This window comes from Lonchura striata, chromosome 3 (genome assembly GCF_046129695.1).
Source record: "Lonchura striata isolate bLonStr1 chromosome 3, bLonStr1.mat, whole genome shotgun sequence".
Lineage (NCBI taxonomy): Eukaryota > Metazoa > Chordata > Aves > Passeriformes > Estrildidae > Lonchura > Lonchura striata.
This window is the reverse complement of record NC_134605.1, coordinates 25458852-25473758: the sequence shown is the minus strand read 5'-3', so window position 1 is coordinate 25473758 and position 14907 is coordinate 25458852. Positions and strand designations below refer to the sequence as shown.

Below are 14907 nucleotides of genomic sequence, written 5' to 3'. Positions count from 1 at the left end.
TGTAGGTGTAATTGTACAGCATTTAGGCAAAGCAGGGGAGGGTGGAAGCAAAAAGTCCTTGGTTCTGACTGACCAAAGCTCCTCACGTCTCCCTGAACCAGCACACCCACTACAGTGGGAATCCTGCACCTTAACAATGCCTACCTGGAAGGGCAGAGACGAATAGCTTCTCCTGACAGCTACTTCCCAGGGATACTGAGCCTCCTGCCTTGTCGGCAGGGCACTTATTTGGCTTTTGCTCTTGCCCCGCTCTTAGTGTCTCACGTATTTAGTGTGGAACACAAAAATCCAAGCTGTAGCTGAGTTCCATATCCACCAGATCGGGAAGTGATAGGATTTTTTCTTTAAAAGCAACCTGTTCAGGTAAAAAGTTCCAGTAGAATTACAGCAGGCAAGTGGGGAGAGGTCTCCGGGGAAAGCACAGAGAAGAAACACTTTGGTGCACTGTCTGCAAATCCAGAATTCAGCAGCTTTTTTTGGCAGCCAATTTGTTTCAAGTGTTTTGTTTCACGGAATGTATGTATTTTTCTTTGTGCATTTTGTGGATTTACTACAACCGCTCCTGACAGCTGTTGATTCAGTTAAATGAGCACATTATTAAAAATCCTCAAACACAACCGCACTGAAAAACAGACACCTTTGGATGGAGCTGAAGATTCAAACACAACAAGAAAATGCAAATGAAACCTCTGCAAGAAGGATGTATAGCCTGGGCCATGCCCAAGCCAGAGGGCAAAAGGGACGGTTTGTGGTGGCTCTGTTTTCTTTGTTTCAACCAGACCCAGATGCTAAAAAAAGAATGAAAAGCAATGCCAACAATCCCAAGTATAAAAAATAAATGTTTGCTAATACTTGAAAAAATTACATCTCCCAGCGGGTCGAAGTTAATGTGCTTCAAATAATTCTGCACTGTGCCCCATACTTTGTCTTCTTTTCTTACTTACTATCTAATTTTGCAGAGGAAGGACACCTATTCAGAATGAGAAGGGAAAGAGGAGGATGTTTTCATTTTGCTTTAGATCAAAGGCAAACAAGAATGGAAACTGTGGCATATTGAGGTTTTTTTTTTTCCACCGCTGTCATTCACACTGGGCTATCGAAGTTTATACAATTCCCCAGCCCGGCTGCATATTAAGCTGGCTGTGTACAGCTTTATTATAGCGTGGTGCTGAGGAAACATTAATATTCCTGTGTTGCATCTGACAGGACATTTACATGCGCCCATCTGAGCTCACACCTGAGAGCTGCTCCAAGGTACAGTAGCTGTGCTCCGATTGTAAAGGCAAATGAAGAACACAAATTCCCTGCTGGGATCGGGGCTGACCTCGCCACACCCCACACCGCAAACCTTTCCCTCGCCAACCCCAGGCAATGCCACCTTCGAATTAAGAATGAGCCACCAAGTTACCAGCCTCGGTGATAGAAGAGCAAAAAAAAAACCTTGCTGAAATATTTTAAAGATGCACAGTGAGTGCAGCTGGCCAATAAAGGTTGGAAAACAAACTGGCTGAACCCCGTGCGGGATGCGTTGCATACTAAACCTGATTAGAGAGACGGGGAGGATGTTTATGGGCTTTAAAATGCATTTGGCATTAACACAGGAAGGTTTGAATAATATGAGCACTTGGTCTGCTCATCCATAGGGTCCACAGCCACCAGTACAGTTCCTGCAAGAGTCTGATCCACATCTTGTGCAGAGTGTGCAGCACAAAGCACACCCAAAGTGGGCCCCCTCCAGTGCAAACTGTGTTTCATGGAACTTCATTATCAGATCATCCCAACTGCTTGGGTGGTTTGTGGGTCCATTAAAGTGCCTGTTATTCTTAAAAGTATGCCATAAATCTCAACAATCCATGTACTGGTGTCTACCTACATGAGCCCAAAACTGCTATGCCCAACGTCACCAGGCATCAGGCTGGAGCAGGCTCTCTATGTACACAGAGAGAAAAAATTATATTCATTAGCCCAAGGGAAAAACAAACAAAAAAAAAATCCACCCAATAGTTAATTTTAGGGCCATGCTACCAGTATGAACATACACATATGTAAGTCTTAATAGATTGAAATACATGGACTTGATGTGTTTTATGGACTTGTGCAATACCCCAGTAGCTGACACATAAAACCAAGTGCTCCAGATTGAAGCTCTGTTCAAATGCCTGCCATTGAGTGAAGACAACTTCCTTAGACTCGCAACATCCCTGGCAGCATCATGACCTGAACAAAATCACAACAAGCAGAAAGGTAATGAGAGATCCTCAGCGATTAGCTAAAAAAAAAAAAAAAAAACCCACAACAAAACACAAGTGGCAGTGTGCCAGGCCATGTCCAGCTTGATGCTAAATGCCTTCTATTGCACAAAGCTGGTACTAGTGGATACAAAAGCAGACCAAAGCCTGAAAGGAATTTTGTCCGAAAAATATTTTGTCCGAATGAGGATGTGTGCAGGCAAACAACTGGAGGCTCCCATTGCCTGATGGTGCCTCGCAAGCCTCTTTAATCGTCTTTATTATTTGAATGAAACAAGAAAGAACTTATGGGCTGAGGGCAGCATATACAAAACAGGGTGATGCTAATAGGCCTCCTCCTCTTTAAAAGAGGCATTACCAAATTATGGGAATGTTTAGGGAAAACTTCACTTCTCCCACCGGGCTAATTAGAAGGTGTTTAATTTACTCCCTGCCTCAGTTTCCATCACCCAGCATTCCTTGCTGGGACTCTCTGCACAGAGCCTTGCATCCAAAGCTTTTGGCACATGATGCCAACATGCACCTTTCAAAATCTGTATGGAGCTTAACGAGTGCCAGGCTGCCTCTTGAACCACCAGCACTTCGGATGCAGTGATGCCTCTGCTCATGGACAGCTCCACAATTCAGTGTCCCATGCAATAGGAGAAGGAACACAAAGTATGTTTCTCATCCTCTCAGAAGATCTGATTTGCAGGAAACAAAAAAAACCCAGCAGAAATATACAGGGCACCACAACACTGTGATGCTCCCCTGGAAGGCAGAGGCAGAGGAAAACTTTATACCCTGCTTCTGTGCTTCGAGTGAACTCATATTTGTGCTTCCAATAAATAGCCATTTTTACATTAACTGTCTGCAACAGCAGGGAATAGGAAAAGTAACACAATCTTTACATCATACAAAGGATGATATTGGTGTCACGTGCTTGCTTCTTCAAAAAACGTTATTTATAAAAGGCAACGGGGGAAGCAGGGAAACTATTGACTCTTCTCTGTATCCCTGCACGAGCAGCATTACAGCAACTTTTTGATCCCCTACATTTTTTACATTTTTCCCCCCGAGAAGTATATTTCACAGCCGCACAGGCTACCGCCTTTAATTAAGCTTTCAAAAGTCTTCTGACAATGCCAACAATTGCAAGACACTTCTAGAGCTCAATCATGCAATCATCATGACACTTCTATTTACAATTTGTCTTAGAAAGAGTTTCTCTGACATTGTACTTTGACAAAACAGCCAAGATGCCGGTTCACAACCTTTCTCTGTCTTATTTACAAATACAGCTTGTGTGCAGCGCTCCAAACCTCGGGCATGGGAGAATTTGGGTAGCACCCTCACTAATTTTTCCTGTCTGCAATATTTTACCCAGCCTGCTCTCTCTCCTTCTTTGTATGGGGAAAGCAGCCAGAATTTGACTTCAAAATCTTCTCATATTCTTTCTTCCCCTCCTTCATTTTTAAGCTTTCATCTTATTGTCCAGATGAAATGCTAACTATTCAGTGCAGACAGCAGTATTTTTTTGTCTCCGGAACAAAACAAAACAAGGAATCGACAGTCACAACCTACGGAATTATAATGGCAACTACTAACAACAGCCCAAAAAAATTTCTGCTTAAAGACATTACTTCCCATGAACTGTAATAATCAAATAATACTCAGTCTCAAATTTAGTACCAAACGATGTTCACCTTCCCCGACTGCAGCAGAGAGAGGATTTCTTACATTATTTTCCCACGTGTTTAATTTGAATGTCATAAGCAGCTTGAGAATATAGGATTTGAGCAGTTAAAATGACCTCCCCTCCTCCTCCCCCGTTTGTACAGTAAATAGAGCATCCACAGATCCACACTCGGCATTATACAGGGGAATTTGCAGCAGCACTCCAAAGTGTTCCCCCAACTGCATCCAAGTAACATTTAAGATCCTTCTTCACCCCAACCCCAACCTTTCATTAATTCCCTCGGATTCATACATCCAACAAAAAAACACCAAAACCTGACACGGACAGGCGATAAATATTTCCTCAGCCTTTTCAATAAGTGAACAGCGATTTTACATTCACTGATCTCCAGATACTTCAGTTAATATTTCCCCCTATTGTAAAATACGAGAGCGGATAACTAAAGCCCTGCCGTTGCCCTCACTGCAAATCACGGGCTGCCGGTATCTGGTGGCGAGGCTTTGACATACATATTGATGAAAGCTGCCTCGTTGGACCCACACAACATATCCTATTAATTTTCTTTTAAATTTATGGCATTTCAGCAAGGCAGAGCTGCACTGCACAGGCAGACACCTACACGGAAGAGCCAGGTATGGACACATGCCTGCACCTGTATGGATCCCACAGCTGCTGCACAGGCTGCACACACACACACACACATAAGCTCCTGTCCTCATCCCTGACTCTGGAAAATGGCAAGATAAAGAGTAGCTTAAGGACAGTTAAAACAGACACTTCTCCCTGCATTTGAATGAGTCTCACTGCCTCCTTCCTCTTCCATAGATCTTTAACCATTACTTATGATTCTCTTTTACTGTAACACCCCAACTTACTGATTAGAAAACTGCAGGCAAGGAAAAAATTGCACCCGGAGCTCACCCACAGCACCTCTGTATCCAGGCTTAACCTGGAACACCTCTTCCATCCTCAAAACTAATCTGGAACATTTTTATATTGCTACAAAATATGTATTTTATGGTCTTTTAGCAGAAAGAATCACTTCTCCAACTTCTGTGTATTTTCCAAGGGCACCTTCTGGGGTTTTTTTCCCTTTAATTACACACTCAAAGCTTTCATTTTGTATTATTGCACAGAAATCAGATATAAATAGCTGAATTGGAAGAGTTTGAGGTTCTTTGTAGGGGCCTTCCTGAAGCCTGAACTTCACAGTTCAGGCTCCAAGACCTTCACTGGAAATTTTACTGAAGGACTCCTCAAACTACTGCAAGCAATGGGTCACTCCAGCTATCACTTCTTTGTGACATAAGGGAGCTGAACTCCAACCGCATCCAGCTGAAAAGGGAGATGAGAACAAGAAGAGGAGGAACAGTGCACCATTAACTCCTGGTACACCTTCTTTTCCCAAAGCCAGGCTGCATTTCCAACCACCAGGAAGAGCGAAGGGACCCCAGCGTTGCTCAGCTGCAGCCCAGCCAGGGAGGTGCAGAGAACCTGCATTCTTGGACCTCCTATCTGTATAGGCATGGCTGGACACCACAGCCAGAAACCTTGGGGCAGAAGAGTCCTGACAACCACAACTCCATCTTTCAGGAGCCACTCATGGCTTGCTCTGTGGACCCTGCTGCACAGCGCCAAGCCTGCTCCCAGTCAAGCCCACTTATGTGTTCAAGTGAGCAGGATCAGGCCCTGCCACCGTGCCCCTTGTCCTCAGCCACCACCTCTGCTCAGCGAAAGATTTACGGCAGGTAAAACCACAGCCCTTTCTGAATTAACGGCCCCGTGACAGTGCACGAGCCCAAATCCTCCTCGCTTCGCGTCACCTGCACCCCGCCAAAGCCAGACTTGGCTCACTGAGCCTCCTGCACCAAGCGTCAGAGCAAAACCCTCAGCAGAGAAGGTTCCCCTTGTGCAGACTCCTCAGCGTGGCCATCCCTCCAGCGCAGGGACCGATCTGGGTCCATGGGGATGACAGCATGTTTAATTCTTGCTTGACAGATACTGTGTTTTGTCTTTTGAGTGGAGCGGAGCCGTATGTAAATACAGCATTACATCATACCACCGCTCCTCCATATTTGGTGATTTAGTATGGCTCCAGAGCTTGGAAGACTACAAATCCCTTCCGCTAGGCTCCTGCTTCATTAATCACGCCCTACACTTCTGTTTGCTTTCCGTCAGATTGCAGGCAGCACATGGAAATGGGCACTGCCCTCTACCACTCTGGGAAAGAAACCATACCATTAACATCAGTGTCTGGGAAGTGCTATATGGGGAATTCTTGGTGAGGTTTTAGTCTCATTCAAAATATAGCTTAGCACTAGCTGAGCCTGTGTTTCCTCTTAAACGTAGAGATATTCAGGTTTCAAGGAAAGACCGATTACTCTGCAGAAACAGCACACACTTGTTCACATGGCATCTGCGTGTACACGCACATGGCTCTGCACACAGACACGTGTGCAGACAGACACCCATGCACCAATACGGATCTGCTGCCACCACAAAACCTCCAAACTGCAACTCTACAGCAGAGTTTGGCGGCCGTCTCAGAGGCCAGGGAAGGCTGCGGGAGGATTCTGCTGCACCTCCCAGTGCCTACTGCCCTATTATGGTTTAACTTCGTGGCCAAAGCAAGCCCAAGACAAGCTCCAGCACATCATGTGATGATGTACTGCACCTCTGACAACTCCAAGCGGTCCTGTGGGCTCCCCGAAGAGAGGTACCGGCAGTGCTATATCCCAAACATCACTGGAGGGGGAGTTTGAAACTGGTTCAAGCATTCATTGGGGTTGATATGCTGCAGCCTTGCCTTTTTCAACTGGCAGTATTGGCACGGTTTGAAGTGATCTGAAATGCTCACTGCAAATGGGCAGTACTTTTGTTTACTAGTAGGGTTTTAAAAGCAGAGCATGCCTTGTTACACTCCCAGGGCTCTGGGATTTTCTTTCACATTGTACACTTTTATTTTTTTAACCTCATTTGTGAAAATATCTGCATGGCCAATGGCTTTCTGATTTTATTAAAATAGAAAAAAATTATTGTAAGAAATTGAATTCTTTACCCTTTTTTCTTTTTTTAAATTACATTTCATATTGTTTGTTGCACAAAACAGAACTGCCTTGGACATTTGTATGGCTGACATGTGGTTGTGTAAACCGCAAACAAAATCAAGATACATCTGTCAAAACCACATCAGAGACAAGAGAGAGCACAGCGAAGCATTTATCATTTGGCTGAAGAGGCAGGCTGCAGAGAGCAGCCTTTCCTGTCAAACCAACCTTTTGAAATTTCCAACATGCCCTTAAACTTTTCGAATAAGCATGTCTGTGCGCTTCAGCAACTGCCCTCTCTACTCTGGCCTGGCCAGTCGAAAATGGCATCTTAAAGTCAAGGTCGGTGGTGTCACTTTGCCACGGGGCTGTGTTTAATTACAGTCCATACGCTGACAGCCAATATGGAACCAAGGCTGGTGGATGCTCAGTTAACTCTTTCGCCCCTGACTTTGCCAAAGACTCAAAAGCTCCTCGCTTTCTCATGCAGCAGCCTCGGAAGCCTCCTCCCGCAGCGCTCCGGCAGGCGAGACACCGGGAGACGGTGACTACAATGCAGACAAATCATGAGAGTGGCCTTAAACAATACAGCCAGAAACACTGGCTGGCACGGCACGTGCCTGTTGCTCCTGCCGCTGTGCAGGCACCAGGAAACACCACTAACCCGAGGCAGGGAGGGCATGGACACGCCAGCCTGCACGGCGAGCAGAACACACTAACATGGCAGCGCACGACTGCCAACACGCTACATTGCAACTGAAACAGAAATAAACTCGCACACACTTCTCCTTGCTTTAATTTACCTGCTATATGTTCCTGTTTAGGGCAAATTCCTCTAGATGACGTTGATAAACAATCGTCATCCTCTGGCGTAACCTGGATGCCAACCTCCACGGGATTGGATGCTTTTTTCAGCTCACTTGGTGAGGGTGAAGGTGGCTTATCCACAGCCTTCTCTAGGCAGAGACTGCCATTGCATTGTTTCCGTTTGTGCTCAATAAAAATAAGAATGTCCCCCAACGGAAAGTTCATCTGACACTGGCCACAAGTGAGGAGGTCGTGGTCCCCTTCCGGAGCTCCCAATGTGCCATGTTCAGGTTCGTCATCAGTGAGAATGGCTTCAAGAGGTTCGGCTGCAGTTTGAGAAACAAAAGGAGAATGGTTAAAGCTCTTGGGAAAGGCAGTAGGCATGGGGGGAGGAACGCGCTGAGCTCCCTCTTCATGAATATTACACCCCGCTCTGGAGTCCGCCTGCTCCCCCCCAACCAAACCCATGCAACACGGCAGTCAGCACGGCACCGAGGACAGGGATTCAACAGTTACAGGGAAGAGATTTTGCAGGAGCAGCTGTAGCATGTATAACTCGGAGGGAGAGCACCACAACTGTCTCCGTGTTCCTACACGAGAACACATTTCTGACTCCTTGAATGATTTGGTGCTAAAATTAAATGGATAGGCTGAAAGAATACACTGCAAAACTCTTGTGGTACTACAACAAGAAGGGAATATAGTGTTTTATTGCTGAATGTATTATTTATGTACATGAATTCAAGGCTAAAAGCACTGCAGACACTCACACACATGTGTGTGTATCTTCCACCAGACAGACAAGACCCAGTTTCTAAAATTCAGAAATACAGTGTAGATAAAAGGCATTTCAACATACACAGACACCGTACATTCCCTGTATAGGCTGTGCAGATAACGTGTGCATGTGTGTAAAAGAGAAGGGGGAGGGCCAGCCTGCACGGGCGTCTGTGGGTACATACAGACGCCGACAAACAGGGCACATCCAGTCCTCAGAACACACGTGCAGACATAAACACATGGATTTGTGTCACTGTCCCCGTCGGCCCGTTTGCAGCTTCCAATTTTAAAAAATCCTAAAGGCAGTAGTTATACACAAAGTGGGGAGGCTGGGGAAGGAGGAGGGTATGAGGCAAATAAATAAATAAGTATCTATGGCAGAAAACCAAAATTATAAAAAGCAAGTACAGCAGAAATGCCTGCAGGGTGAGGGGAGGCACCGCTCACTTTTGAGCTACTCCTCAAGATCCAAATAAACAGTAAATTCACCACCAAGACCACTCAGAGATATTAGCTGGATGGGGTATTTTTTAGTAGTTAAGGAAATACAGCAATCAGTCATTTTGCGTTTTTTAATCCTGAAGTAAGGGAATACCTAAATTATCTTGCACATGTTAGCACTCATGGCCTTCAGCATCTAAAAATCAGCCTGGCCAAGCAAGTGCCACATTTCCTCACAACAGTGAGAAGCACCTTCTTTAAACTCAAAATACCTTGCCTAATGTTGTCAAAGTTGACAAATTTTCTGAATGAGCTCCAAAAAGCTTCATTATGAGGCTATTTCTGCTCACAGAATCGTCAGTGGATGCTTTAACAAGGCAGACTCTGCTCTCTTTTCTGTTGGCTTTTTTTTTTTTTTACACGTTACATTTGCAGAGAAATACCTTGGCAATCTCTGTTCAGTCTCCATCTCCATCGCCTTTCACGAGGGGAAAAAAAATAAATACGAGCAGCATGTTGGTGTTCCTCTGTCTGCACAACACAACACGCACGCTAGCAGCAGCGAGCAGGAGAGGGTACTACAAATACAACCCACCTCAAAACACTGCCAGGTAACGCAAGTGAGACAGAATACAACTCCTAAACAGTTAATCAGCCTGACCTTCTTTAGCTGGCTGCCAGTTTCACATTTAATGAACTTAAAGCCACAGAGAATCAAAAAATAGATTTTAATTTGACTGCACAATATTGGAACTGATTTTGATAAAGTGCAAAAATCCAGTGAACTCAGGTTAAATTTATTTCAACCCTACCTAGGCTGAATATTGAGGAGGAAGATCTGGAGTAGCTCCCAGTTGTGCTGTGTAAAATAATATTGAAAGAGCACACTACACTACCTCACCAAACCTCAGCTCCAACTAGGACACAGGGATCCAGTCCATCATTTCTTGCCTCTAGTACTACTTCTAATTTAACGTAAGGTCAACCACAGGAATATGAAGGTTACATTCGTATTAATAAAAACAATGTCTTAATCGCTAGGGCTTTCTTCTAAACTTACAGACCAACAGGAGAGGAGGCACAACGTGCGTCTCATGCTCCTCGGGAAGCCGGCAGAGGAGCGGGGTGTTTCTGAGGGATTGCCGGGCATGGCGTTTTTCTCCCTAAGCCGATCCTTGCGTTCGGACCGAGGGAATAAATTATTTCAGGTCTAATTCCACCGGTAGCTCGCTGCTCGCCGCAGACAAAGGTATTTTGCAAATCTAACTTCGATCTCACCGACTCTTCGCAGCAAAACGACACAAAACCACCCGTGCTCCCCTTGCAACTGGCTTAGTGAGGAGCTCTGCATAATCATTACTCAATTATAATGTTTTCCTGATTCCTTTCTGACGCTGTCATTATTATTTAGCAGGGGAAGGTAACCCGCTGCTTCGACACCAGACAGTTAAAAGTGGCACTGAGCGAAAAAAGACTTTGCTAAAAGTCTGTACGGACTGGGCTGATTTACAATCAAAACCAGGAAATGAAGTGGTAATTCAGAGGTTGCTGATTACACCTCCACATTTCACCTAATTAATTTTATAGGAGGCAAAGTTCTTGAAAATAACAAGATGATCAAATGTACAGATATAAAACCTGTAACCTCAACATTTTCTATGCTCTTAACGTAAATTATTGCTAATTAACAAGAATTATATACCAAAGTATGAAATACGGCTGGCACTGTGTTCGCTGCAAAACATTTGGCTCCCGATGGAGGCAGAGCCAGAAAAAAAAATGCTTTTTATTATTACTGCTACTTTTAGAACATAATATAAAATACCGGGATTACGAAAAAAACACCAGATTTCACCTGGTTTTGCCTCCGATTTGCAGGATGCATCTTTTAATTCTGGGGCAATCAAAATTCTCTGGCTGGGTCCCTAATCATCCGTCTCTATTTTTCATGCAAATTGCCCTTCCACCAACATGTCTTTTCAGCTTTCCCCCTTCGCCCTCCTACTCCCCCCTTTTTTTCCCTGTTCCCAGCCACCAGAACAACCGCACCGGCAAAAGAGGGATGGATTTTGGAGTGCCGGGAGAAAGGAGGTACTGGGGGTGATGGGGCGGGGAGGGGGGTGCCACAGTACGGTGAGGAGAAATGCCCGCGGGGCAATGCAGATGCGCTGCTGGGGCATTTTCCTGCACCGTACCGTGGGAAGGATGGAGAAGGGCTGTTTAATCCCAAGTTTGTGTCTTCGGATCACAGCGGTGCGAGGAAAGGGAGACTTGGGGGCACAATAGGAACCGCCAACACGTTATGGGGAGGGAGGGGAAACCCGGGGAGGGGGAAGGCGAGCATCCCCGCTACATCCCGGAGCAAGCAAACTCCGCGCAAATTAAGAACAAAGAAGAGGGAAGAGGGGCGTGGGGGGGTGGGGGGGTGGATGGGAGGGAGCTGGGCGCCCTCCCCCTCCCGCCGGCCGGGAGGCAGCGGAGGAGCCGGCCAGGTTCAAGTTCGCGGGGCTGCCCGGTTGTTTGATCTCGCTGTGCCTCCTAGCGACCGAAGCGGGCACGGATCCCGCCCGCCGCCTCCGCCCCGGCCCCAGCCCCGGCCCCGGCCCCGCCGCCGCATCCCTGGCGCGCCGCTCCCTCGGCCCGGCCTCCCTTTCCCCCCCCCAGCTCCCGGCCCACCCACACCCCCCTCCCCATCGCCGGGGCGGCTCTCGCCGGAGGAACCCCCCGGGCCTGTCCCGGCCGCCGCTCCTGGCCCGCACGTGCGCGCACTCCGCGCCGGCCCGCGGGTCTGTCGGCGGCGAGAACCGGCCGCGGGATCCCGCCCGTCGCCGCTGCCCCGGGGGCCGAGCCTGAGCCCCCCACCCCCTCCTCCAGTCCCGCCGCGATCCCCGTTCCCCGCATCCCACTTCCACGACTGCCCGGGAAAAGCACCCCCGTACCCCATTTCCGGGGGCGGGGGGGGAGGCATGCCCATATGCCAGCGATGCTGCGCCCCATCCCTAGCCCGGCAATGAAAAAAAAAAAAAAAAAAAAAAAAAGAGGCGGAAAAAAAAGGCTTTCCGAAAAGTATGAGGAGAAAGAGACGGCGGGGGGAGGGGCTGAGCCCCCGACACCCCCCGGGTTCTTAGGGCAGACTTTGGGCACTCAGAGCCCCCGGGCGGCCCTGCTCGCGGCGGAGCGGACGCCTGCAAAGAGCCAGCGCTGCTTCCTTCCCTCCATGTGCGAACCTGACTGCAATGTTTGGGCGGCCGTGGGGGAAGAGAACCCGCGGCGGAAAGTTTGGGGGGCTTTGCGAAGGGCCGAGGGAGCCGGGGATGGTTGGCAGGAAGAAATGGCCCTGGGTCTTCTGCCATCCCTGGGAGGGAACAAAACCCGTCGGGACTAATGGGAGAGGGAGAAAGGAAGAAATAAAGAAAAGGGGAGGAAAGGAGTGAGGAAAAACATGCAGCATTTCCCCTTCCCCCAGGTTCACCCCGAGGAAAAGGGGATATTTTTTTTTCGCCCTTCCTTCCCACCCCCCTCGCCCCAAACCTTTCCAGCTCGAGTTGCCTTTTGTTGTGAAAAGAGCGCTCCCGCTTATCTTGCATCTAGCCCTGGTGTGTGTGGCGGCGGCTGGAGGGAGGGACGGAGGGAGCCGGAGAGTTTTTGTTGCGAACGGTGTGGTGGGGCTCGGGGTTTGTTTTTTCACTCCCGGGGAGAGCGCATTTGGTTTGGGGTTGAAATGCGGCGGCGAGAAAGGGCCGTTCGCGGGTGTGAGGGTGCGAGTGTGTGTGTGTGCGTGTGAGCGCGCGTGTGTGCTCAGCCCGGGCTCGCTCTCGCCTGTGTTTGTTGGCAGGAGGCTCCCCGCACACGCGGTGCTTGTAAACATTCAGACACGAGATTTTTCCCAATCAAAATCCACTTCCACTTTTTTTTTTTTTTTTTTTTTGAAAATCTTCCAAAAAATAGTAAGCGAGAGGGAGAACGCGAGGCGAGGGCGAGGAGGGAATCCCAGCCGGCGCGGCGCGGCTCGGCTCGGCTCCCTCGCCGCCCGGTGCCGTCCCCCGCCCCAGCCCCAGCCGGAGCGGCGGCGGGGCGGGCGCGGGGCGAGGTCGGGGCGACGGAGCCCCGCACGGCGCCGGCCCGAGGCGGCGGGGAGCGGCGGGACGGCCACCCCGCACCCCGCGGCGGAAACAAAAGGGAGGCGTCCCCGCTTGGCTCGGCTTTGCCTCCCCCCCCGCCAGGAGGGAGCCGCGGGGCGAGGGGGCGACCCCGCCGGCAGTCGGGGGGGCTCCGGCCGCCGGACTTTCTCCGCGCTCCGCTCGCCGCCCATCCCGCCCGCCCGGCCACCGCCGTGTCCGGCGTCCAGCCCGCCGCTCCCGCAGGAATTTCTTCCCACTTTCGGCCGGTTGTGCCCCCGGCAGCCCCGCACCTCGTCCGCGCCTTTCCTGGTGCCGGGCGAGAGCTGCCGCTCTTGCCGCCAAAGAGCGCGGAGAGCGGGAGACGAGAGGAGAGCGTGGAGCGGGGCAGCGGAGTGCGCGCCGGCGGGCGAGGGGCACGGGCAGAAAAAGAAGAAAAGTCATCAAGGTGATTAAATTAGAGAGGCAGAAATTGCCCGGAATGCTGAGAATCCCGAGCCGGCGCTGAGTTAATTTTTTCCCCGACTCGCTCAATGGCTCTCACTTTTAATTTTTTTTCCCTACTCTCTCTCTCGAATTAAAAATTAAATCAGTGTAGGGTAAATTAAATAAATTGCTCTCCGGGTTACTTACGTGAAAATTCCCGTTTGCTTAAGTGCTGGGGTTTGCCTTGCTTGCGGCGCGACATGGTGGGTTGGTGGCTTCGGTGGCTTGTGAGTCGCTCGGTTCACATCGGGAGAGACGGGTTAGAGAGGAAGGAGACTCCAGAGAAAATATCTTCATCAATGTCTTTTGACATCCAAAATAAATTAGAAATAATACAAAGATGGCGCAGGGAAGATGAATTGTGGGATAGCAGTCATGGCTCTTTTTTTTTTTTTTTTTTTTTGTGCAAGGAAAAAAAAGAGAGAGAGGGAGAGGGAGAGAGAGAGAGGGAGAGAGAGAAAGAGAGAGAGAGATGAAAAAAATGGCAAAAGCCCCCCTGAGCTGCAAGTTCAAGTGCGGACGTGACGTCCCTGCGAACTTGAACGTCAGGAGCCTGGATGGACAGAGACATACAAAACATGGGCAGGGCAAGCCGGGGAGAGGGGAGGAGGGAAGGCGAAGGCAACACCAATGGACACTCATCAGGGGCTGGACATGAAAAAGAGAGCAGGACAAGCCAATGGACAGTGATCGCAGGGGGGAGAGGGGAGGGGGCGCGGCGGTGGGGGGTGCACCGGCCGCCCGGCGCACGCTGCCGAATGGAGCCGAGGGGCCGGGGGCGGAGGGGGCGGCGGCCGGAGCCGCGAGTGGCCGCGGAGGAGCGGGTGCAAGAGGGGACCCAGGAGAGGGGCGAGGGGCGGAAATTAAACACACACTCGGGGAGAGGGGAGGAAAAGGAGCGGGAGAAAGCGAGCAGGCAGGCAGGCAGCGGCAGCTCTCGCACGCACACCCCCGCTGGAAAAGCAAACACATCGGTGAAGCCAGAGCCGGGCAGAGAGGGCTGCGGGGCAGGCTGGCCGCGGGCTGTGCCGAGGAGATGGGGGAGCTGGGGGAAGCCAGGTAGGACCGGAGACCACCCAAAAAGCAACGGGGGGGGGCATCCGGCTCCCGGCTTCCCCGCTCGCCCCCACCCCCCCCCGCCATCCTCCTCGAAGCTGCCGAGTCCCCTCCTCCCGGGAGCTACGGCCAGTCCCCGGGGGACGGCGGCCCCGCGGGGAGCTGGGGGGCGGCGGGGCCTCGGGCCGGGCCGCGGGAAACTTCGGCGGCCAGCGGCGGCCCTTGCCCCGGGGCGGGCGGGGGAG

At 49.9% G+C, this 14907-nt stretch overlaps 1 protein-coding gene across 7 annotated transcripts in view; it reads right to left on the bottom strand.

Annotated features, from left to right (window-relative positions):
* BCL11A (BCL11 transcription factor A) overlaps nt 1-14338 on the bottom strand; it is a 75299-nt gene extending 60961 nt beyond the window's left edge. For 3 of the 7 annotated variants that reach the window (XM_021527507.3, XM_077781985.1, XM_021527506.3), the window contains exons 1-2: nt 12534-12904; nt 7778-8107 (exon numbers count right to left, since the gene is read on the bottom strand). In XM_021527507.3, the coding sequence (XP_021383182.1) occupies nt 7778-8107; nt 12534-12870 (667 nt within the window). In that variant the 5' untranslated portion in view covers nt 12871-12904. Of the gene's footprint in view, nt 1-7777; nt 8108-12533; nt 12905-13753 lie in introns of those variants that run through there. The other 4 variants (XM_031504291.2, XM_077781988.1, XM_021527508.2 and 1 more) reach the window with 3 other exon arrangements.
* Nucleotides 14339-14907: the final 569 nt, after the last annotated feature.